The 26,603-nt window shown below is 44.4% G+C and overlaps 1 protein-coding gene across 1 annotated transcript; it reads left to right on the top strand.

The window, feature by feature from the left end:
- The first annotated feature begins 3,293 nt into the window (after positions 1–3,293).
- On the top strand, positions 3,294–22,248 carry LOC129695787 (testis-expressed protein 43-like). Its single transcript, XM_055633093.1, has 3 exons — positions 3,294–3,414; positions 17,398–17,506; positions 21,854–22,248. The coding sequence occupies exons 1-3, from the start codon at positions 3,368–3,370 to the stop codon at positions 22,064–22,066; spliced, it is 369 nt and encodes a 122-aa protein (XP_055489068.1). The 5' UTR covers positions 3,294–3,367; the 3' UTR covers positions 22,067–22,248.
- The last annotated feature ends 4,355 nt before the right edge of the window (positions 22,249–26,603 follow it).

The following is a 26,603-nucleotide window of genomic DNA, read 5'->3' as shown; positions in this document are numbered from 1 at the left end:
ACTTTAACCAATAAAAACTACTATGGAACAGATTTAACTTATAATCATACAACATAAGCTTCAGTGAATATAATTCGACCTGTACAACAGGCCAGATAGTTATCATGCATTCTTTGGAAAATTTATAAAATAATTCAGTCTTATGATAATCCAAGTGCTGAACAGATAATGTCCAAATGTAATCCACATGTAAAGCTTTAAAAAAACAAAACAGCTAGCACATCAACGGAGGTTGCACCCAAAAGAAAAGTACTGTGTTGTGTTCAAATGATCCACTCCCACTGACCTCCAACTTGGCCAATGTTACCATGACAATGGGTCCACTTCTGAATGTAATACATATCGGTTTCTGTCCTTCACAGCTGGATGAAAGCACATCATGTTCCTTCCCAACTAATCCCAGGCCTGGCACAACAGTCATACACACCAACGTCAAGGATGAAATGCTAAAAAAAACTGGCATTAGAATATGATCTTGGTCACACAAACCGAGGGAACGACCTCAGTACAGAAACCTGTAGAGAAACATAGAAACATAGAAACTAGGTGCAGGAGTAGGCATTCGGCCCTTCGAGCCTGCACCGCCATTCAATATGATCATGGCTGATCATCCAACTCAGTATCCCGTACCTGCCTTCTCTCCATACCCTCTGATCCCCTTAGCCACAAGGGCCACATCTAACTCCCTCTTAAATATAGCCAATGAACTGGCCTCGACTACCCTCTGTGGCAGAGAGTTCCAGAGATTCACCACTCTCTGTGTGAAAAAAGTTCTTCTCATCTCAGTTTTAAAGGATTTCCCCCTTATCCTTAAGCTGTGACCCCTTGTCCTGGACTTCCCCAACATCGGGAGCAATCTTCCTGCATCTAGCCTGTCCAACCCCTTAAGAATTTTGTAAGTTTCTATAAGATCCCGTCTCAGTCTCCTAAATTCTAGAGAGTATAAACCAAGTCTATCCAGTCTTTCTTCATAAGACAGTCCTGACATCCCAGGAATCAGTCTGGTGAACCTTCTCTGCACTCCCTCTATGGCAAGAATGTCCTTCCTCAGATTTGGAGACCAAAACTGTACGCAATACTCCAGGTGTGGTCTCACCAAGACCCTGTACAACTGCAGTAGAACCTCCCTGCTCCTATACTCAAATCCTTTTGCAATGAAAGCTAACATACCATTCGCTTTCTTCACTGCCTGCTGCACCTGCATGCCTACTTTCAATGACTGGTGTACCATGACACCCAGGTCTCGCTGCATCTCCCCTTTTCCTAGTCGGCCACCATTTAGATAATAGTCTGCTTTCCTGTTTTTGCCACCAAAATGCATAACCTCACACTTATCCACATTATACTGCATCTGCCAAACATTTGCCCACTCACCCAGCCTATCCAAGTCACCTTGCAGTCTCCTAGCATCCTCCTCACAGCTAACACTGCCCCCCAGTTTTGTGTCATCGGCAAACTTGGAGATATTGCCTTCAATTCCCTCATCCAGATCATTAATATATATTGTAAATAGCTGGGGTCCTAGCACTGAGCCTTGTGGTACCCCACTAGTCACTGCCTGCCATTGTGAAAAGGACCAGTTTACTCCTACTCTTTGCTTCCTGTTTGCCAGCCAGTTCTCTATCCACATCAATACTGAACCCCCAATGCCGTGTGCTTTAAGTTTGCATACTAATCTCTTATGTGGGACCTTGTCGAAAGCCTTCTGGAAGTCCAGATACACCACATCCACTGGTTCTCCCCAATCCACGCTACTAGTTACATCCTCGAAAAATTCTATAAGATTCGTCAGACATGATTTACCTTTCATAAATCCATGCTGACTTTGTCCAATGATTTCACCACTTTCCAAATGTGCTGCTATCCCATCTTTAATAACTGACTCTAGCAGTTTCCCCACTACCGATGTTAGACTAACTGGTCTGTAATTCCCCATTTTCTCTCTCCCTCCCTTCTTAAAAAGTGGGGTTACGTTTGCTACCCGCCAATCCTCAGGAACTACTCCAGAATCTAAAGAGTTTTGAAAGATTATTACTAATGCATCCACTATTTCTGGAGCTACTTCCTTAAGTACTCTGGGATGCAGCCTATCTGGCCCTGGGGATTTATCGGCCTTTAATCCATTCAATTTACCCAACACCACTTCCCGGCTAACCTGGATTTCACTCAATTCCTCCAACTCCTTTGACCCGCGGTCCCCTGCTATTTCCGGCAAATTATTTATGTCTTCCTTAGTGAAGACGGAACCAAAGTAGTTATTCAATTGGTCCACCATATCCTTGTTCCCCATGATCAACTCACCTGTTTCTGACCGCAAGGGACCTACATTTGTTTTAACTAATCTCTTTCTTTTCACATATCTATAAAAACTTTTACAGTCAGTTTTTATGTTCCCTGCCAGTTTTCTTTCATAATCTATTTTTCCTTTCATAATTAAGCCCTTTGTCCTCCTCTGCTGGTCTCTGAATTTCTCCCAGTCCTCCGGTATGCTGCTTTTTCTGGCTAATTTGTACGCATCATCCTTCGCTTTGGTACAGAAGACATTCAACCAAAAGTTCGGATTCATATAGGAACTGAAAGCAAGGAATAATAATATGGAGGCTCAGCAATCAGTGCTGCTACCTCACAACTCCAAGAACCCTTTTGCAATTCTGATTTTAAGGATTATCCATGCAAAATTTGTGCATTTTCTCCATAAGTCTTCATAAACGATACACGTGCATCAATTGATCCCTGTAATTTATGATTAATTATTGGTTAATGGCAAAAAGAACCAAAATGTTGACGAGGGGTTTGTGTGAGATTAAGTCGCAGGGATAGAGAAAGAGGGGACGAGTACCAATAAGATTGCTCTCATGACAGCTGGCATGGACTTGATGGGCCAAATGGCCCTTTTCAATGTCATTATATGTATGAATTCTTTATGCAGTTTGAAGGCACAGATACAAAGCAGAAATCTAGGACACAGAAACTGAAAGAATGAGATGAAAGTCTTTATGGATAAAGATGCAATGAAGTATGATTCAGCAAGTTACATTTGCTGCTCGCAGCTATTGTGATGCAGTGTTGTAAAAGTTATTGGCATACAGTATTTGTAGTATTTGGTTTGATATCTTTACAAAGATCAAAAGACACACTTTGTGTAAAGCAATGTGCACCCAGAAATGAAAGCAATTGTTACATCAGTTAAGTCATAGGCCATTCCTGTTGCTAAGCAAATATAAAGGTCATTGAATTGACATCATAATAGTATGATTCATATAATTAGCAAATTTATTCTTGTGATATATTACTTGGATATTCAGTGAACAGGGTCGACAAGGGGCTTCTCGAAGACAAAAGTGTACAGTCCCTACACTCAATCATCATGAGCTCTTCAAAAGTCGATGCAGCGACCAACACCAAAAGGAAAATGTGAGGAAAATGTGTCAGAATTTCTCATACTATAACCCACATTGAGTAATAAGGTTACTTCTATTTTCCTTAAATGTGAAAAAAAATAACATTCAATTTTAGACTTTTATTTTCATTTTTTCTGCACCAAAAAAATAGATTTGATAGTGGCTTATAGAAACATAGAAAATAGGTGCAGGATTAGGCCATTCGGCCCTTTGAATGCACCGCCATTCAATATGATCATGGCTGATCATCCAACTCAGTATCCTGTACCTGCCTTCTCTCCATACCCCTGATCCCTTTAGCCACATCTAACTCCTTCTTAAATATAGCCAATGCACTGGCCTCAACTACCTTCTGTGGCAGAGAATTCCAGAGATTCACCACTCTCTGTGTAAACTCGGTCCTAAAAGATTTCCCCCTTATCCTTAAACTGTGACCCCTTGTTCTGGACTTCCCCAACATCGGGAACAATCTTCCTGCATCTAGCCTGTCCAACCTCTTAAGAATTTTGTAAGTATCTATAAGATCCCCCCTCAATCTTCTAAATTCTAGCGAGTACAAACCGAGTCAATCCAGTCTTTCTTCATATGAAAGTCCTGCTATCCCAGGAATCAGTCTGGTGAACCTTCTCTGTACTCCTTCTATGGCAAGAATGTCTTTCCTCAGATTAGGAGACCAAAATTGTATGCAATGTTCCAAGTGTGGTCTCACCAAGGCCCTGTACAACTGCAGTAGAACCTCCCTGCTCCTATACTCAAATCCTTTAAACTATGACACATTGTAGAAAGGGTGCAATTGCTCTGGAGAGGATCCAGGGGCGATTTATGAAGATGTTGGCAGGGCTGGAATTTTTTTTTTTACTTTGAAGAAAGATTTGATAACTGGGATTATATTCTCTGCAGCAACGGAGGTGAAGAAAAAACTTACTTGAGGTGAATAATATGAGAATAGGACCTGTTTCGCTTAACAAAGAGTGTAGGAAGAAACTGCAGATGCTAGTTTAAACTGAAGATAGACACTAAAAACTAGGAAAAACTCAGCAGGCCAGGCAGCATCTCCGGAGAGAAAGAATAGGTGATGTTTCAGATCGAGACCTTCAGACTGAAGAGTTTGAAAACCAGCCATAAAACACAATGACTGGAGATGTGTGTTATCCAACTAAGGGTAGAAATCAGAATGATGTGTTCATCTTTATTGACGTGACACCATAATAAATATATTACAGAAAAAATAATTTAGTGGGGTGGCACGGTGGCGCAGCGGTAGAGTTGCTGCCTAACTACGCACATGGGTTTTCTCTGGATATTCCGGTTTCTCCCACATCCGAAAGAAGTGCAGGTTTGTAGGTTAATTGGCTTCTGTAAATTGTCCCTGGTGTGTAGGACGGACAATAGACAATAGGTGCAGGAGTAGGCCATTTGACCCTTCGAGCCAGCACCGCAATTAAATGTGATCATGGCTGATCATCCCCAATCAGTATCCCGTTCCTTGCTTCTCCCCATATCCCCTGACTGCTATTTTTAAGAGCCTTATCTAGCTCTCCCTTGAAAGCATCCAGAGAACCTGCCTCCACCGCTCTCTGAGGCAGAAAATTCCACAGACTCACCACTCTCTGTGAGAAAAAGTGTTTCCTCGGCTCCGTTCTAAATGGCTTACTCCTAATTCTTAAACTGTGGCCCCTGGTTCTGGACTCCCCCAACATCGGGAAAATGTTTCCTGCCTCTAGTGTGTCCAAGCCCTTAACAATCTTATATGTTTCAATGAGATTCCCTCTCATCCTTCTAAACTCCAGACTGTGCAAGCCCAGCTGCTCCATTCTCTTAGCATATGACAGTCCCGCCATCCCGGGAATTAACCTTGTAAACCTATGCTGCACTCCCTCAATAGCAAGAATGTCCTTCCTCAAATTAGGGGACCAAAACTGCACACAATACTCCAGGTGTGGTCTCACTGGGGCTCTGTACAACTGCAGAAGGACATCTTTTCTTCTATATTCGATTCCTCTTGTTATAAAGGCCAACATGCCATTGACTTTCTTCACTGCCTGCTGTACCTGCATGCTTACTTTCATAGACTGATGTACAAGGACCCCCCAGATCCCGTTGTACTTCCCCTTTTCCCAACTTGACGCCATTTAGATAGTAATCTACCTTCCTGTTTTTGCTACCAAAGTGGATAACCTCACATTTATCCGCATTAAACTTCATCTGCATTGCATCTGCCCATTCCCCAACCTGTCCAAGTCACCCTGCATTCTCGTAGCATCCTCCTCACAGTTCACACTGCCACCCAGCTTTGTGTCATCTGCAAATTTGCTAATGTTACTTTGAATCCCTTCATCCAAATCATTGATGTATATTGTAAATAGCTGCGGTCACAGCACCGAGCCTTGGGGTACCCCACTAGTCACTGCCTGCCATTCTGAAAGGGACCCGTTAATCCCTACTCTTTGTTTCCTGTCTGCCAACCACTTCTCTATCCATGTCAGCGCTCTACCCCCAATACCATGTGCCTTAATTTTGCCCACTTATCTCATATGTGGGTCCTTATCAAATGCTTTCTGAAAGTCCAGGTACACTACATCCACTGGCTCTCCCTTGTCCATTTTCCTAGTTATATCTTCAAAAAATTCCAGAAGATTAGTCAAGCATGATTTCCCCTTCTTAAATCCAAGCTGACTCGGACCGATCCAAATGTGCGGCTATCTCATCTTTTATAATTGACTCCTGCATCTTCCCCACCACCGATGTCAGGCTAACTGGTCTATAATTCCCCGTTTTCTCTCTCCCGCCTTTCTTAAAAAGTGGGATGACATCAGCTACCCTCCAATCCACAGGAACTGATCCTGAGTCTATAGAACATTGGAAAATTATCACCAATGTATCCACGATTTCTGGAGCCACTTCCTTAAGTACCCTGGGATGCAGACCATCAGGCCCTGGGGATTTATCAGTCTTCAGTCCCATCAGTCTATCAACACAATTTCCTGTCTAATGTGGATTTCCTTCAGTTTCTCTGTCACCCCAGATCCTCTGGCCACTACTATATCAGGAAGATTGTTTGTGTCCTCCTTAGTGAAGACAGATCCAAAGTACCTGTTCAATCTATCATACACCAGGATGGAACTGGTGTATGATAGATTGTTGGTCGATGTGGACTTGGTGGGCTGAAGGGCATGTTTCCATATATATGTTTTACATATATATCTTAATTTCATTGAACCATATACGATTGAATATGTGGCATTATTTTCGTCTTGTTTCTATAGTCAAAGGGTAAGGTTGATTGATTTATTTGTGCAGAACAGTGATGGAAGTCCGACTCTTGCCTTGTTTCTCTGTTTTTATCTTTATATTACATATGCATCACAGCATGAATTATAATCTGATTTCCATACATGAATATATTAAGGTCATTCATGTGCTGCACCTGTTGATCAGAGTCTGGTTCGACTGTAGATTGTAATTAGGAATGTAATTTAGCCTAACCATATTCATACCTAATCCAATTTAAAGCATAAATGTTGCATTCAAGTGTATATTAAAAGACTCTCAACAGTATGCACCAGATTGCACAATTTCAAGCTAAAAAACGCGACAGCTACCTACCATGGGAGAGGGGACATCCCCCTCCCACACCCTCCCGCCCTCGGTCACTGTGCTCCATTGTAAACAATGAATGAAAGATATGCAGAAAAGTAACAATGATAAAGGTCTCCTCCATTGTCAGAGTGAGGCTAAACACAAATTGGAGGAACAGCATCTCATATTCCACTTTGGGCAGCTTACAGCCCAGTGGTATGAATATTGATTTCTCTCACTTCAGGTAGCCCCGCCGGCATTCCCTCTCTCTCTATACCTCCCCCACCCAAGTCACACCAGCTTCTCATTTTCACCCTACAAACAGCTTACAATGGCCCGTTTCCTTTACCATCCTTATATTTTTGCATACCTTTCGTTCATTCAAAGGATCACAAGCTTTCCCACCTCCAGACCGGTCCCTCCACCGACACTCCTCGACTCGACCACCCGCAAGCCTGTGACTCCACTGCTGGACCGCGACGCCTGCCTGAACACGAGATTGCCACCACAAGGAGCAGCACCACCGCCTCTCCGACCTTCACCGCCTTCCCGGCCGAACCCAGGCCTAAAACACCAAAACTGCCACGGTCGCCGACTCTCACCGCATCTCACCGCCTCCCTGGGGCCACGGCCGTCACTGGCCTTCACTGTCTCCCCGAGACCACCGATGCTGCTGCAGCTGCCGCCGTCCCTATCTACCCCAGCCCCCCACGGGCCTCCACCAGCGACTCCGCAAACCCTCGCCTCTCCAACTCTCCACCGCCCACCAGCGGGTCGGAGCCATTGCCTCACCCGAGTTCCAGGCTCAGCGCCAGACCCACAGCCTCCACGATGCAGACTCCAACACCACGTGGCCTTACTCTGCTAGGTTCTAGTGCCCCCTCACCCCTCCTACAGGGAACCTCAGTAGTGATGGGTCTTCCCCTTCCCCATCTTTTAACCAGGTTACCCCGACCACCCCACCCCACCCATACTATAGTCCTCACGCCACCCTCCCTCTCTAAACACCCACCACCCCCCCCCCCCCCCCCCCCCCCCCCCCCATCAGATCTCGCCTCGGCCTTTATCCACAACCCGGCCCTCCTCTGACCACATTGATTTCCACATACCTTGACTCCATCCTACCCACCTGGTCCAATCTCTCCCGTCCTATGTCCAAGATACTTCACATGCCCTTCGTCTCTTTAATACTTCCACTTTCTGGGCCCCCACTCCCTCCTCTTTACTATGGAGGTTCAGTCACTCAACATCTCCATCCCTCACCAGGAAGGTCTTAAAGCCCTCCGTTTCTTCCTTGACCACAGAATCATCCAATTTCGCTCGACTAACACTCTACTCCGCCTAGCGGAGCTGGTCCTCACTCTTTACATCTTCTCCTTTGACACAACCCACTTCCTCCATCCAAGGTATAGCTATGGGCACTCACATGGGCACCAGCGATGCCTGCCTCTTTGTAGGGTACGTTGAACAATCCCTGTTCCAGGCATGCACTGGCCTATCCCCAAAATCTATCTCTGTTACATTGATGATTGCATCGGTGCTACCTCCTGCACCCATGCAGAATGCATGGATTTCATCCACCACCATCATTATTCATCCAGCACTCCAATTTACTTAGACCATCCCCAATACCTCCCTCCCCTTTCTTGATCTCAGTTTCCATCACAAGAAATAGACTATTGACTGACGTCTATTACAAACCCACTGGCTCTCACAACTATCTCTTTTAAAAATAAAAAATTAATTTGTATTTTTATTAGAGTAGTAGTATAAACCGCGGCATATGACAAAATACATTTAATGTACTATTTTAAATTTAACAAGAGAGAATTAGAACAAGAGAGAAGGAGCGAGAGAGAGAAAGTGAGAGAAATAGTGATGTGTAAACCCCTAGACTAGCAGATAGTGCAGTCTAGGAGTGAACGAGTAAAAGCCCATAGAAGAGTAAGAAGACAAAAACCAAAAATAATAAAGAAAAAGAAAAAAAGAGACCGTTATGTGTTGATATACCTGCTTCATTTCTCACCACACCCATCACCCTGTTCGTGAATCGGTTTAATTCCAGAGTGTGTTGCACCATACTATACTTGTACTTGTAAAAACTGGCTTTCGACACTGGCTGAGACATTGTTCCTGTTTTAGTGCTTTTAATGTGTTTTTATAGTCCTGTCTTAATGGTTGCACTTTTTGTTGATTTCCCTGTACAGCACTTTTGGTACTATACTTGTAATGAATCAATGAAAGGTAGTGATTGAGGGAGATTTCAAATTTCCACACATAGACTGGGAAACACATTCTGTAAATGGGCTGGATGGTTTGGAGTTTGTAAAATGTGTGCAGGACAGTTTTTTGCATCAATACATAGAGGTACCTACTAGAGAAGGGGCGGTGCTGGACCTCCTGTTAGGAAATGAGACAGGTCAGGTGGCAGAGGTATGTGTTGGGGAACAGTTCGGGTCCAGCGATCACAATACCATTAGTTTCAATATAATTATGGAGAGGGTCAGAACTGGACCTAGGGTTGAGATTTTTGATTGGAGAAAGGCTAACTTTGAGGCAGATGCGAAAGGATTTAAAAGGAGTGACTTGGGACATTTTGTTTTATGGGAAAGATGTGGAAGAGAAATGAAAGACATTTAAAGGTGTCATTTTAAGAGTACAGAATCTTTATGTCCATTTGGTTGAAAGGAAATAGTAAAAATTGGAAAGAGCCATGGTTTTCAAGGGAAATTGGACACTTGGTTCGGAAAAAAAGAGAGATCTACAATAATTATAGGCAGCATGGAAGTAAATGAGGTGCTTGAGGAGTATAAAGAATGTAAGAAGAATCTTAAGAAAGAAATTAGAAAAGCAAAAAGATATGAGGTTGCTTTGGCAAGTAAGGTGAAAGTAAATCCAAAGGGTTTCTACAGCTATATTAATAGCAAAAGGATAACGAGGGATAAAATTGGTCCATTAGAGGGTCAGAGTGGACAGCTATCTGCAGAGCCAAAAGAGAGATGGGGGAGATATTGAACAATTTCTTTTCATTGGTATTCACCAAGGAGAAGGATATTGAATTATGTGAGGTAAGGGAAACAAGTAGAGTAGCTATGGAAACTATGAGATTCAAAGAAGAGGAAGTACTGACACTTTTGACAAATATCAGGGGCTATGACTGAAATATTTCAAATGTCATTAGAAACGGGATTAGTGCCGGAGGATTGGTGTACTACGCATGTTGTTCCATTGTTTAAAAAGGGTTCTAAGAGTAAACCTAGCAATTATAGACCTGTTAGTTTGACGTCAGTGGTGGGTAAATTAATGGAAAGGATACTTAGAGATAATATATATAAACATCTGGATAAACAGGGTCTGATTAGGAACTGTCAGCATGGATTTGTGCCTGGAAAGTCATGTTTGACTAACCTTGAATTTTTTGAAGAGGTTACTCGGGAAATTGATGAGGGTAAAGCCGTGGATGTTGTATATATGGACCAGTAAGGCCTTTGACAAGGTCGCTCATGGAAGGTTGGTTAAGGAGGTTCAATTGTTGGGCATTAATGGTGGAGTAGCAAGATGGATTCAACAGTGGCTGAATGGGAGATGTCAGAGAGTAATGGTGGATGGCTGTTTGTCAGGTTGGAGGCCAGTGATTAGTGGGGTGCCACAGGGATCTGTGTTGGGTCCACTGTTGTTTGTCACGTACATCAATGATCTGGATGATGGTGTGGTAAATTGGATTAGTAAGTATGCAGATGATTGTATTGTATTGTATTGTATTCAAATTTATTGTCATTGTCTCAATTAGAGACAACGAAATGAATTTCCCTTTACAGTCAGCATCATAAAAATAAATAAATAATAAGTAATAAAACATAAAAAATAAAATAGAATTTAAAAAAAAAGCACAAACACAGAAGTCCACGACACAACATAACACAATGGCACCAAGGTGAGGAAGGCACCATAGTCCAGCCAGCCTCCCTCCGATCTTCCCAGATGTTCACCCGTGGTCGGGGCCTTCCGAACACCCGTAGTCGCCACCCCCGGGCGGCCTGATGCTCAGGCCCTCTCGCCGGGCTGATGGAACGCCGATGCCCGACAGTGAAAAATCCTCCTCAGCGGCCCGGACCTCCCGATCAGCCGCCTCCCACGGGAGTCCACAGCTCCCGAGTCCACAGGCAGAGCCGGGCAGAGTCGCAGGACCCTACGATGTTTGTCAGCGCCGCCCGCGTTGGGAGCTCCGCGAACCACAGCTCCAGGATGTCGGTGCCACAGGCCCAGCACTCCGGGCTCCAGACGGCGATCCCCGGTAAGGCATCGCCAGCCCCGCGATGTATCAGCGCTGTGCCGCCGCTGCTGGAGCTCTGGTCGGTCCAGGCAGGAAAGGCCGCGCCAATCCAGTGGGTATGCCGCTGGGGGGGGGGGGGGGGGGGGGGGAGCGAGGACGCGACTCGAATAATAGTCGCGCCCTCTCTAGGAAGCGACTGAAGGACGGTATCCCCCTTACCGTACCCTCTTCCCCCACATTAAAACATTAAAAAAAAAACATAAAAAACACACTTCAACATAACAAAAGAAACGAAAAAACAAAAAGATACCGGGCTGAAGGTGGAGGCAGCTGGCACCAGCGCCACCGGAAGTACAACACCATTTGATGATACTAAGATAGGTGGTGTTGTGAATAATGAAGTAGATTTTCAAAGTCTACAGAGAGATTTAGGCCATTTGGAAAAGTGGGCTGAAAGATGGCAGATGGAGTTTAATGCTGATATGTGTGAGGTGCTACATCTTGGCAGGACAAATCAAAATAGGACGTGCATGGTAAATGGTAGTGAATTGAGGAATGCAGTTGAACAGAGGGATCTAGGAATAACTGTGCACAGTTCCCTGAAGGTGGAATCTCATGTAGACAGGGTGGTAAAGAAAGCTTTTGGTGTGCTGGCCTTTATAAATCAGAGCATTGAGTATAGAAGTTGGGATATAATGTTAAAATTGTACAAGGCATTGGTGAGGCCAATTCTGGAGTATGGTGTACAATTTTGGTCGCCTAATTATCGGAAGGATGTCAAAATTTAGAGAGAGTACAGAGGAGATTTACTAGAATGTTGCCTGGGTTTCAGCAACTAAGTTACAGAGAAAGGTTGAACAAGTTTGGTCTTTATTCTTTGGAGAGCAGAAGGTTAAAGGGGGACTTGATAGAGGTCTTTAAAATGATGAGAGGGATAGACAGAGTTGACGTGGATAAGCTTTTCCCACTGAGAGTAGGGAAGATTCAAATAAGTGGACATGACTTGAGAATTAAGGGACAGAAGTTTAGGGGTGACATGAGGGGGAACGTCTTTACTCAGAGAGTGGTAGCTGTGTGGAATGAGCTTCCAGTGGAGGTGATGGAGGCAGGTTCGATTTTATCATTTAAAAATAAATTGGATAGTTATATGGACGGGAAAGGAATGGAGGGTTATGGTCTGAGTGCAGGTAGATGGGACTAGGGGAGAATAAGTGTTCGGCATGGACTAGAAAGGCCGAGGTGGCCTGTTTCCGTGCTGTAATTGTTATATGGTTATATGGAGACCATATCTTTAAAAATTGCTCTGATTTTACTGCGAAGATTAGTCTCATATCTTCAAGATGTAGCGTACTATCTCACAACTATCTCAACTACACTTCTTCCAACCCTGCTTCCTGCAAAGACTCTATCCCCTACTCCCAATTCCTCCATCTACACATCTGCAGCCAAGATGAGGTGTTCCATACTGGACCAACTGAGATGTCCTCATTCTTTAGGGAACGGGGGTTCCCCTCTTCCATGATAGATGAGGCCCTCACACGTCTCCTCAGTACCCCTAAGCTTCGCCCTTGCTCCCCCTCCCCGCAACAGAGACAAAGTCCCCCTGGTTCCATCCCATCAGCCATCGCATCTAATATTTCCGCAACCTCCAACGGGATCCCACCTCTAGCCAGTTTCCCATCTCCACCCCTTTCCGCCTTCCGCAGAGACCATTCCCTCCGCAACTCCCTGGCTAACTCGTCCTTTCCCACCCAAACCGCCTCCTCCTCAGGTACCTTCCCCTGCAAACGCAAAATATGTAACACCTGTCGACAGTCCTTTCAGGTTAGGTAGAGGTTTACTTGCACGTCCTCCAACCTCGTCTACTGTATCCGTTGTTCAAGATGTGGGCTCTTATACATCGGCGAGACCAAATGCAGATCGTTTCGCGGAACACCTTCGCTCAGCCCGCGTGAACCAACTTGATCTCCCGGTTGCTGGACGCTTTAATTCTTCTTCCCATTCCTACACAGACCTTTCTGTCCTCAGTGTTTTCCAGTGCCTTCGCTTGGTGGTATGAATATTGATTTCTCTTAATTCAGGTAGCCCCGGCATTCCCTCTCTCTCTATCCCTCCCCCCACCCAAGCCACACCAGCTTCTCATTTTCACCCTACAAACAGCCCGTTTCCTTTACCATTGTTACTTTTTTTGCATATCTTTCATTCATTGTTCTTTATCTCTCCACATCACTATGTCTCTCATTTCCCTTATCCCTAATCAGTCTGAAGAAGGGTCTCGACCCAAGAATCAAGAAAGAAAATCACAGGAAATAATGAAACAGCCCAAAACCAGTTCATTTTCACTTAACTAAATAGAGATTCAAATAACTTACAAGTTTTTTTTACATGCATACCTTATGCAATGCCAACAAAATACAAACAAAATAGTAATACTAACAAAATGGTATTTAAATTTAATTAAATTGTTAGGCTGTAACAGGTGAAATCCAGCAAAGGTTAGTATTGGGATATCAGCAATTTGTGATCTGTAATCAGTGATTTAAGCAAGGAAAGTTATTGATTTGTTAGTGATAATCAGATGACTGGTTCTTCGATAATTGTTAATTCCAATTTCTTTTGGAGGACAGTGTTGAGGTAGATTAGGTGATACAGTTAGTACAGTTTTGCCTCAGCGATCCTGTGACCAGGAAGTAATCCTAACCTCCATTGCTGTGTGGAGATTACATGTTCTCTCTGAGATTGTATGGATTTCCTTCTTTCCACTCCCCTCTCAACCCAAAGATATGCTCTTACCAGCGCCTACCCTGAGACAATTGTCTAGCCAGACCATCACTTTGATGTTTAATGTAAACTAGACCAAGTGCAGACCCGTTGTTCTCACCTGTTCCCCAACGCAATATTGCACCACTCATGCATAGCCCCCAGCTACGCAGGAGCGGCTCATTTCTCCTCATCCCCCAGCACTCCCTCCTCCTCCTCTTCACCCTCCCTCTTCAATCCCTAGAGAGGGAAGGGGGGGTAGAGGGGGGGCGGTATAAGAGAGGGGGGCGGGAGGGGAGGGAGAGGGGCACTTTGATTTTTAATGTAAGACTAGACCAAATGGGGATCCCGTTGTTCATCACCTTCTTCCCCAATGCAATATCCCCCATCTCCTCTCCACCCCCCCCCCCCCCCCCCCCCCCCCCCTACAGCTACCACCCCACTCCATCTCCCTCCTCATCATTTCCCTCATCCTCTTCCATTCCCTGCCCCAGGTCCTACCTGGACTCTAACCTCTGCTCACCCTACCGCTCGTCCATTCTGACATCCTGCATTAGCATGGTAGGGCTGCACCATGGTAGAGAGGGAGAGGCTTCAGAGGGTAACCAGGACAGCGGGAGGGGCTGCCCTCTCCCCTCCCTGAGACATCTACACCTCCCGCAGCCTTAGCAGGGCAAAGAAGATCATCAAAGACAGCTCCCATCCTGCACTTGGACTGTTCGACCTGCTGCCCTCTGGAAGGCGCTATAGGTGCATCAAATCCAGGACAAACAGACTCAGGAATAGTTGCTTTCCGAGAACTATATCTACTATAAACTCAAATTCACACATGCACTGACTACAACCGCCCAACCGGACTTCCATCTGTATATATGTATATCCCTATCTAGCGCCACAGAACCCCCCCATCCCCCCCCCCCCCCCCCCCCCCCCCCCTCATCTCCCTCTACTTGTTTTTTGTGCCATTCTCCCTATGCCTCAGTCATTTCTGTTTATGTTTTTTGTTTCGAGCAGCTTTCCTGTACATGTATAGTGACAATAAATGGCCTATCTATATCTATATCTATATCTATATCTATCTACCCAGGCGTAGAGCAGCGTCAGGGCCTGGAACTCAGCCTGGTTCTCGTACTCGGCCCGGCCCTGGCTGTAGACTCCAGCCGTCGGCTCAGCCGCCGCTTGGGCTATAGTTCAGGCTACGAACTCATCTCCGGGCTCGTCCCTGACAACGGTCCCAGGCTCGTCCTTGGTTCCAGCGGAGGCTTATTTTTCGGCCCCGGTCATGGCCCCATCCAAAGCCCCGGCCCTCACTCCAGCTCCAGCACCACCCTCGGCACCGGGCGTCGGGCACCAGCAGCGGCCGCCACATAAGTACTGGAGTGCCCCTCCCTCCCGGAGTGTCCCGTCCTGCCTTGCGAGTGCATTGTGACATCACTCCGGGTTTTTTTCCAAAATGGGTGAGTTTTCGGGCTGTTTTTAAAACTTTAAATGATTAAAAAGTTCGGAAATATAGGTGGGAATGCGACGTGAAGATGTTTATCGCCTCGACGGGAAAAATGTGAGTAGAATGTGTGAAAATGGGAAGGCTGTGGCCTAGCGTTTGGAAGAAAATAGGAATTAACCAGATTGTGCCCAGATGACACACACACATATACATACACACAAACAAGAGAAGAGTTTTAGTAATATAGATATATCTGGAAGAATGTATACAAGGAACTGATCATCTCAGGTATTCATTACAAAACTATAATGGTTTGCAACTGTAGACCATAACGTGAGATTTGATTTGTAACCATGCCAGTCTTAAAAATAAACTTATATAGGCAATTGGTAAACTCAGATTTCGGAGAGACTAGACTAAGTGGGACCCGTTGGGTCCCAGCTTCACACAGGAGGGCTGGTCCCCCAACGCAATATTGCACCGCTCCACCAATTCCAATATTGCTGGCCAGTGGTGGGAGGGGGAGGGCTTTCTGGAGCGCTAGCATGGTGTTGTGGGCCGAAGCAGCTGGTTGCCAGAGGGATAATATGGACATTGTGGGCGAATGGATTCTTGGCCTGGCAGCTCAGTCACTGAGACCACTCACACACACACACACACACACACACACACTCATACACACACACACACATACATACTCACACACACACACACACACTCACACACACATACACACGCACATACACACCCACACACTCACACACACATATACTCACAAACACATACACACACGCACTTACATACATACTCACACACAAACACTCACACACACACACACGCAGAAACTCATACATACACACACACACACACACTGACATACTCACTGACTCACACACCATATATATGGCAAAACTTTCTTGAATACTCACATGGCAGTCAGCGACACTTCCGCAATCAGCGTGACCTCTGCACTCACCGGAAATTACGCAATCAGCATGACCTGTCCACTAGGCGGAAGTCACGAAATGAGCGGGACCTTTGAACCAAACACAGTCGGACCTAATAAAGCATTTATTCCTTCCAAACACAGTCGGAACTAATAAAGCATTGCAGTTTCAAGCACAGGCAGGGCAACAGGCCAAACAACTCATGGCATTGTCATTAAGGGTTAACCAATCATTTATTGCAAGTACATTACAGACTCATAGTTCAGTTGATTCACAGCTTATAATGAGAGTCGTGGCCTCTCACTCGCGATCTTGCAGACCCCAGGCATCCAGGGTTTTATAGTTCTGCCCCCCCCCCTCCCCCCGGAAGGGGCGTTACCTTCATCGTGTTGATTGACAGGCGAGAGGATCTCAAGGTTTTTTAAACACTCAGAAATGTTTTATTTTTCATCTATTGGGAAAAATCCTCAGGGCCTGCTCAGCGGAGGAGTGTGAGTAAGATGGCCAAAAATCATAGCGATATATGGTTGCATTTTTTCTAAAATCAATATACAGCGCAGATAGGAAGTGGTCAAGATGAGACTTTTAATTATATAGATATAAGGGGGAAAAGATCATTCTTCTTCTTGCGTATGGCGTGCACAGCCTAAAGTTGTAGGACAACTTGTTCTATTTGATCTTATTTGATTGTGCATGCCAGGTTGATTGCATTTGTCGAAACAGGGCAGATTCTGTGAAGGTTGCAATCTCCCACCCCAAAAGATCATTGAAAACCCTTCAATCAATGAAATTGATTAAAATTTGATTTATTCAATAACGATAGCTCTGAAAAACATTCATCAGTTCTTGAAAAATAAAAGTTAATTCCCAGATAAAAAGGACATGCCATATGTTCTGAAGGTTGTATTGAAATATATCTTTCAAATATTAGTTTTCAAATAAACAATGCTTTAAGTAAATTATGAGCTGTGTTGTCTTTTTATTTATTTTTAGATGCGATGCAACTCATAATCCAGTTTTCTCAACCCTTCACCCCTGTATTCCAAGACTCTATGTAATGCCATGGAAACAGAACATGAAAAACAGGAGGCTGATTTTACTGGTATGTTTCAACAAATCCAGCAAACTCCCCCGAAGCATCACCTATTTCTTTTCTCTAGAAATGCTGTCTGACCCCCTGAGATACTACAGCTTTTTGTGTCTATCCCAAATGGCCTGATGCTGGAATAAAATCTATCACTCAGTCTTTTTACATGCACTATGATAATCATTTGCAGAGGTCATATAAAGTGAAGCTCTTTTGATATGGTCTCTGTAATGTTGCATGTTTGAGTTATGAAGAAATTCTACAGAATATGGCACTTATAGAGTCATGCAGTATGGAAACAGGCCATTTTGCCCGTGCCAACCAAGATGCCCCATCTATGCAAGTCCCACCTGCCCATATCCCTCTAAACCTTTCCTTATCCATGTACCTGGCCAAATTTATTTTAAATGCTGTTATGGTACCGGCCTCAACTACCTCCTCTGGTAGGCATTGCAGAGGGTGGTGAAAATTGCCCAACGCATCACCGGTTCCACGCTCCCCTCCATTGAGTCTGTCCAAAGCAAGCGCTGTCTGCGGAGGGCACTCAGCATCGCCAAGGACTGCTCTCACCCCAACCATGGACTGTTTACCCTCCTACCATCCGGGAGGCGCTACAGGTCTCTCCGTTGCCGAACCAGCAGGTCGAGGAACAGCTTCTTTCCGGCCGCTGTCACTCTACTCAACAACGTACCTCGGTGACTGCCAATCACCACCCCCCCCCCCCTTATTATTTTTTTTTTATTCAAAATCGTTTGCTATGTCGCTCTTCAAGGGAGATGCTAAATGCATTTCGCTCTCTGTACTGTACACTGACAATGACAATTAAAATTGAATCTGAATCTGAATCTGAATCTCTGACAGCTCATTCCATATACCCAGCAATATTAAAAAGTTACCTCTCATGTTCCGATTCCACTACTCTGGGTAAAGACTATTTGTCCGCCCATCATGATTTTATGTACCTCTGTAATATCACCCCAGCCTTTTATGGTCCAAAGAATAAATTCCGAGCCTGCCGAACCTCTCCCTTAAGCTCAAGCCATCATGCCCATGCAGCATCTTGGCACTCTTTCCAGCTTATCTACTTTTCAATTAAGAAAGGAGATCGGAGGTGATCACATGGATAACCCACTGACTCCAACAACTATCTCAACTACACTATCTCAAATACGAATGGCGGTGCAGGCTTTTATGTGCGGTCTTAACCATGTAAGAGTACAAAAATGCATAACTTGTTTATTGTGTATTTATAATATAGTTTATTGCATATTATATGTCATAGCTGCTTTTTTGCATCTCTCTCTCTCAGCCAGACGAAAGCAATGATCATATAGTGGAATAGATGGCATTTCGGGTTGAGACCCTTCTTCAGACTGACAGTCACCCTCCCATTCTCAATCTAACCTTTCTGGCCTGGGCCTCCTCCATTGTCAGAGTGAGGCCCAGCGCAAATTGGAGAAACATCATCTCATATTTCGCTTGGGTAGCTTAAACCCCAGCGGTAGGAACATTGACTTCTCTAACTTCAAATAGAATTTGCTTTCCCTCTCTCTCCATTCCCTCCCCCTTCGGAGTTCTCCCACCAGTCTTACTGTCTCCGACTGCATTCTATCTCTGTCCCACTCATCCCTGAAATCAGTATGAAAAAGGGTCTCGACCCGAAAGGTCACCCATTCCTTCTCTCCAGGTGATGCTGCCTGTTCCGTTGAGTTATTCCAGCATTTTACATAGATACACAGGAAATAGGTGCAGGAGTAGGCCATTCGGCCCTTCGAGCAATTCAATGTGATCATGGCTGATCTTCCACAATCAGTACCACATTCCTGCCTTCTCCCCACATCCCTTGATTCCACTATCCCTAAGAGCTCTATCTAACTGTCTTTTGAATGCATCTAATGAGTCGCCTCCACTGCCTTCTGAGGCAAAAAATTCCACAAATTCACAACACTCTGGGTGAAAAGGTTTTTCCTCATCTCAGTTCCAAATGGCCTACCCCGTATTCTTAAACTGTGGCCCTTGGTTCTGGACTCCTCCAACATCGGGAACATGTTTCCTGCATCTAGCGTGTCCAATCCCTTAATAATTTTATGAGATCCCCTCTCATCCTAAATTCTAGTGGATACAAGCCCAGTCATTCCATTCTTTCATCATATGACATTTCTGCAATCCCAGGAATTAACCGGGTGAACCTACGGTGCATTCCCTCAATAGCACAAATGTCCTTCCTCAAATTAGGAGACCAAAACTGTACACAAAAACCCAGGTGTGGTCTCACCAGGGCACTGGACAACTGCAGAAGGACCCGTTTGCTCCTATACTCAAATCCTATCATTATGAAGGCCAACATGCCATTAGTTTTCTTCACTGCCTGCTGTTTGTACAAGTACAAGTACATCCAGGTCTTGTTGCATTTCCCTTTTTCCTAATCTAACACCATACAGAAGAAGGGTCTCGACCCGAAACGTTACCCATTCCTTTGCTCCAGAGATGCTGCCTGACCCGCTGAGTTACTTCAGCATTGTGTCTACCTGCCATTCAGATGATAATCTGCCTCTTGTGCCACTAAAGTGGATAACCTCACATTTATCCACATTATACTACATCTGCCATGCATCTTCCCACTCACCCAACCTATCCAAGTCACCCTGCATCCTCATAGCATCCTCTTCACAGTTCACGCAGCCATCCAGCTTTGTGTCATCAGCAAATTTGCTAATGTTACTTTTAATTCCTTCATCTAAATCATTAATATATATTGTGAATAGCTGCGGTCCCAGCACCGAGCCTTGAGGCACCCCACGAGTCACTACCTGCCATTCTGAAAGGGAACCACTAATTCCTACTCTTTGTTTCCTGTCTGCCAACCAATTTTCTATCCTTGTCAACACCCTACCCCCAATACCATGTGCTCTGATTTTGCCCACTAATCTCCTGTGTGGGACCTTATCAAAGGCTTTCTGAAAGTCCACAAACTACATCCACTGGCTCTTCCTTATCCATGTTACTGCCTACCTGAACTTAGTTGTTAGGGATAACATTCATTTCTTTTCATTCATTTTTGAATGACAAATAATTTCAATTCAATTCAAAAATGTACAGGTCTATTACCAAGATCTTGGAACATTTCACATTGTTTGTCAATGCTCTGCATAGTCTACTCTCCTGCCTCACTTTCCCAAAGTTTACTTAAATTTAGAGCCTTGTTTTCTGACTGACCCTTCTCCCTCTTAACTAGTATATCGAATACCATTCAACGGTGACTGCTAGCCAAGCGTTACTGCACCATTAACTAATTGACTAACAGACTAATTATTCATTATTTTTGTTAGCTGAAGGAAATATCGTTCCAGAAAAATTGAGCACAATATTCTAACTATGCCACAACCAATGATTTATAAACATTTTCTATTAGCTTCTTAAGCATTATTTCCCATTTGAAAATGTATCATATCATTTGCTTTTTAAGGTTTGTATATCTGAACCCTGATTTTTTAAATGTGCACAATTTATTCATCTCCTTTCTACAAAATACCTCCCAAAATACACCATCGAGTTTTCGAGAGCGGGCAGAGCAGGGGAGAGAGCGGAGAGCGGGCGAGAGGCACGGAGGCAGAGAGGCACGGAGGCAAATAAAATAACGTGGAATAATAAAACGTGACTTTACCTGAGCCCATGCTCGCGATCCGGTAGCCCTGACTGAGTTTAAGAAATTCTCACTTGAATTTTATTCAAAGGAACGCGGTGTTAAAACACAATTACATTTACTGAGTACTGTGGATCGATGTATTGATGACACATTGTATAACTACTGTTAATTACTGGCTGTTAAAAAGTCCTAACAGTGGCAGTTAACAAATCATTTTCGTCTGAGTTGATTAAAGTGAGAAACGGCTCGAATCTTTCTGCAGTACTCATTAAACCCGAGCTGTTATAATTGTTATATGTCAACATGCAACAAAAAATAGACTAATAACCAGGATATTTTTTCTTTCTGGTTATTTTATGGAGATTGACATTATGTTTTACCCACAATTCTTCTATCTTGTTCTCATTTAACATTAACAATAAAAAAGAAAAAAATATCAAATGGAAAGGGCCACAAGAAGCTGTTCAAAAGGAAGGCTGTTCAAGTGGAAATAACAATATTTTACATCATTCTTTGTGCCATGAAGAAAGAACCCTGATTAAAATGAATGACACTATACCTGCCCATTCACAATCCAAATAGGTTAAATTAAGATCTTTGTATTGCAAGTTTTAAAAGTGCTGAATATTGAAGCTGGAAAGATCTGACAGTTAATCTTAATGAATTAGTGAAGTACAAAATTATGATTTAATGTTTTGTTACTTTCCTTTATGTAGCATCAAAAGGTACACAATATTCCAGATGACGAAGGGGAGGAGAGCCTTTTCTGGGAAAAACGTGAGCGACTTTGTCATGGAGAGGACCGGCTCTGCCTTGAAGATCAAATTAACCAACTGACCCCAGGCCATATACTTAATTTTCCTATGTGGTCCCATCTCTCCCGATATGGTAGTACTATGATACGTCGTTGGGGCAGATCTCGTGTCTAGACACTTTCTGTCTGATCGTTCATAGGCCAATATATGAGAAGTAGTCAGTATTTCTGGGCCTGCTAACTGCTATTCTGTAGCTGTTAATTGTTGCACTTGTTCCAATAAAAATAGTCATATCGCTGTTTCAATAAAATTGTACCATTAACTTGCTTGTGATGTGTTTGGTTATCTTGTTTAAATAAAAATTAAAAAAGCAAATATACAGAAATTAACTTTAAAATTATCTTATTTACCCCAATATACTAGTTGGCAGGTTGAATGGAATTGGCAAAACTTCTGAAATTAGCTGTTTTTTTAGAACATATCTTAAAAAAACAAAGATTAAATGTTCAATTTTTGCTCTAATGTAGCACTTTGCCTGATAGCAATATGTTGAAAATATGTGCAGGTAATGTTTTAACTATTTAAATAATTCATGGGACTATTGCATTTGATAATGCACTATGTATTGCTAGGTTTTCCCTGGATCTTATAGAAACATATAAAATTCTTAAAAGTTTATATTAGTTGCAGGACAAATGTTCCTGATGTTCGGGGAGTCCACAACCAGGGGTCACAGATTAAGAATAAGGGGTAGGCCATTTGGGACTGAGACGAGTCAACAAATGAGGTGTTTAAAATAGTAAAAAATAGCAACATGCCATTTCATTTAATAAAATCACCAAGGAAGAAAAAAAGAGAAAAAATAGGCTTCCCAGAATGCTGTCTGGTTTACAGAATATTACCAAAAGGTGAGGTTGGAGAAACGTTGATGGTTTTCTCTAAAGCATGGGAGGCCGAGTGGAGACCTGATATAAGATAAGGTAGACAGTCAGAACCTATTCCCCAGGATTGAAATGCCAAAATCTAGAGGGCTGAGCTACAAGGTCAGAGATGGAAAGTTCAAAGGATATGTACGGAGCAAGTTTTTTTTTTAACATAGGCTGGTGGGTGTCCAGAACACACTGCCAAGGGTGGTCATGGAAGCAAATAGACAGTAGTGTTTAAAAGGTTCTTTATTTTAGATACACATGAATATGCAGAGAATGGGGGAATGTACAACACGTCCAGGCAGAAGGAATTAGGTTAAATAGGCACCATGTTCATCTTCATAGACATTAAGGGCTATACTGTTTTATGTCTTATCTACCATCAGGGGAGGGGGCAGGGCTTCCGTGTGACCAAACATCACACGTGACTGACCTCCACACATGACCAACTACCACACCTGACCGACATCCACGGCAGGGGTCACAGGCAGCAGAGGAAAGCACCAATCAGAGGCCGGAAAACGGGGTGGTCAGGGCTTCTATGTGATCTATATCACACGTGATCGACCACAGCACGTCACTAAATACCACGGAGTGAGCAGGCGGAGCAGTAAATGCACCAATCAGAGGTGAGGGGCGTGGTTTTGGTGGGATCTACATCACATGTGACTCGTGCAGAACCCGCCCCCCGCTCTAGCTTGTGACCAAAGATAACCACTGACTCCCATGGCTATCTGGACCAAAGATCCTATAGCAGATCTTTGATCTGGACTACACTTCTTCCCACCCTGCTTCCTGTAAGGACTCCATCCCCTACTCCCAATTCCTCCGTCTACGCTGCATCAGCACCCAGGATGAGGTGTTCCAAAACAGGGCATTGGAGGCATTCGTTAGGGAACGGGGGTTCCCCTCTTCGACTATAGATGAGGCTCTCACCAGGGTCTCTTCTATATCGCGTAGCTCCGCTCTCACTACCCATCCCCCCACTCGTAACAAGGTCAGAGTACCCCTTGTCCTCACCTTCCACCCTACCGGCCGCCACATACAACATATAATCCTCTGACATTTTCGCCACGTCCAACGGGAGCCCACCACTGGCCACATCTTCCCATCTCCCCTTTCGGCTTTCCGCAGAGACCGCTCCCTCCGTAACACCCTGGTCGCTTCGTCCCTTCCCACCCAAACCACCCCATCCCCAGGCACTTTCGCTAGAATTTAGAAGATTGAGGGGGGATCTTATAGAAACTTACAAAATTCTTAAGGGGTTGGACAGGCTAGATGCAGGAAGATTGTTCCCGATGTTGGGGAAGTCCAGAACAAGGGGTCACAGTTTAAGGATAAGGGGGAAATCTTTTAGGACCAAGATGAGGAAACTATTTTTCACACAGAGAGTGGTGAATCTCTGGAATTCTCCGCCACAGAAGGTAGTTGAGGCCAGTTCATTGGCTATATTTAAGAGGGAGTTAGATTCACCAAAGGGATCAGGGGGTATGGAGAGAAGGCAGGTACAGGATACTGAGTTGGATGATCAGCCATTGAATGGCGGTGCAGGCTCGAAGGGCCGAATGGCCTACTCCTGCACCTATTTCCTATGTTTCCCTTGCAACCACAGGAAATGCTACACTTGCCGCTTTTCCTCTCCCTTCACTCCATCCAAGTAGGTATGTTACAAAACGTACCTGAATCGTGGCTGAGCATCTGCCCCTCCCCTTGTGTGTGATTTTGGAGCTGTTTGGAGGGGGCGGGTTTAAAACCCGATTTTTACTAGGCTGTTCCAATCGCAGATGTTCAGCCTAGTAAATCATTAACGGAGAATCGCTGCAAGACCCGGGGGATTTTATAGAGGCCTCGAAGAGTAGATATAAGGGGTTGGAAAGGCTAGATGCAGGAAGATTGTTCATTCCCGATGTTGCAGCCCCTGGGTTTTATAAAGTCCACAATTAAAGGGGTACCTTATTTTTAGTTAAATGGGGATGTATATAACCCTATAATTATAATTTTCTATAGCGAGTAGCTCATTTTGGGCTTTTTATATCCCGCAGTATTTTTCTCGGCATTTGAGGGCACTAATCCAGCGCGCTGTCAACATTCTAAACCTGCGCGTTCCACATGAACCCACTAGAAAACCGATTTAAATGGGCATTTATTTACAGCAATTGAACACTAAATTCCTTCCATTTGGCCTATAAATTAATGTAAATTAGATATAAAAATCATGTTATATTGTGAATTATTTGTGAATAATCTTTGGACACTTAGGCTATTTAAAAATGTTAATCTTTCCTTAAGAAATGTGCTTTTGACTATCTAAGATCACAGTTTTTTTGTAATGCCCATTGAAAATCAATAGGGAACAAGATGCTAATTTCCGAGTATGAAAATGGTCATAACTTTTTTAATACTTGAGATATGAAAGTGAATTTGGTGTCAAATTAAACTTATTGTTATGCTTTATCTGATGGGATAAATTGCAGACTTGATTTTTTAAATCTCAAAATTTTGTAACATTGCTAATCCAAGGACCTAAACAGTCTTTATAGGTGAGGCACCTCCTTCAACCTCATCCATTGCATCCGCTGTTCTAGATGTCAGCTGCTCTACATCGATGAGACCAAGTGTAGGCTTGGCGATGGCTTCGCCCAACACCTCCGCTCAGTTTGCTCTAACCAAACTCCGCTCAGTTTGCTCTAACCAACCTGATCTCCCGGTGGCCCAACACTTCAAATCTATCTCCCATTCCGAATTTGACCTTTCTGTCCTGGGCCTCCTCCATGGCCAGAGTGAGTCCCACCGCAAATTGGAGGAGCAGCACCTCATATTACAATTGGATAGTTTAAACCCCAGCGGTATGAACATTCATTGACCTCCCATTTCAGGTAATCCTTGCTTTCTCCCTCCTTCCCCTCCCAGTTCTCCCACAGCCCACTGTCCCCACCTCTTCCTTTCTTCTTCCTGCCCCCTCCCCCTCACCAGTCTGAAGAAGGGTCTCGACCCGAAACGTCATCTATTCCATCGCTCCATAGATGCTGCTGCACCCGCTGAGTTTCTCCAGCATTTTTGTCTACCTTCGATTTTTCCAGCATCTGCAGTTCCTTCTTTGCTTGTGACGGCCTTTGTCCCTCCTCCCCGTATGCGAGTAGTTGCCGTTGGTCCAGCTCCCCGCTCGCGTTCTAACCTGAACAAGGGTCTCGACCCCAATTTGAGTTCGAAGACTGTTCTTGCCCATCTCTCAAATAGTCCAGAAATCTTCCAACTCAAATAGGCAAGACAGTCTTCCAACTGGAGTCCGGCGATGGGTAGCGCGGAGTTTACATCGCGGGGATTGAGAGTAGCGCGGAGTTTATAACAAGGATGTTGGGGGGGGCAGAGCGGATAGACCCACAAAGCTGGAGTAACCCAGCGGGACTCGCGGGCAGCATCTGTGGAGAGAAGCAGCGGGTGACGCCCTTGTTCAGGTTAGAACGCGCGCGGGGAGCTGGACCAACGGCAACTCCTCGCACGCGGGGAGGAGGGGCAAATGCCGTCACAAGCAAAGGTCCTAGAGGAGCTCCTTGGTCACAAGCTGGAGCGGGGGGCGGGGTTCTGCACGATGCCGAGTCACGTGTGATGTAGAACCCGCCCCCGCCGCCCTCCTCTGATTGGTCCCTCCTCTGATTGGTGCATTTACTGCTCCACCTGCCCACGCCGTGAGGTTTAGTGACGTGCAATGGTCGTTCACCTGTGACGTAGATCACATAGAAGCCCTGCCCCCTCCGTTTTCCGGCCCCTGATTAGTGCTTTCATCC

This window comes from Leucoraja erinacea, chromosome 3 (assembly GCF_028641065.1).
Source record: "Leucoraja erinacea ecotype New England chromosome 3, Leri_hhj_1, whole genome shotgun sequence".
Taxonomy (NCBI): Eukaryota; Metazoa; Chordata; class Chondrichthyes; order Rajiformes; family Rajidae; genus Leucoraja; species Leucoraja erinaceus.
This window is presented reverse-complemented; position numbering and strand designations above follow the sequence as displayed.

What these genes read in the sequence shown, in the direction of transcription:
- LOC129695787 (XM_055633093.1), top strand. Translation starts at nt 3,368, where the DNA reads ATGAGCTCTTCAAAAGTCGATGCAGCGACCAACACCAAAAGGAAAAT. An exon ending in ACCAACACCAAAAGGAAAAT is followed by an intron (nt 3,415 to 17,397) that starts GTGAGGAAAATG and finishes ATTTATTTTTAG; the next exon opens with ATGCGATGCAACTCATAATC. An exon ending in ACAGGAGGCTGATTTTACTG is followed by an intron (nt 17,507 to 21,853) that starts GTATGTTTCAAC and finishes TCCTTTATGTAG; the next exon opens with CATCAAAAGGTACACAATAT.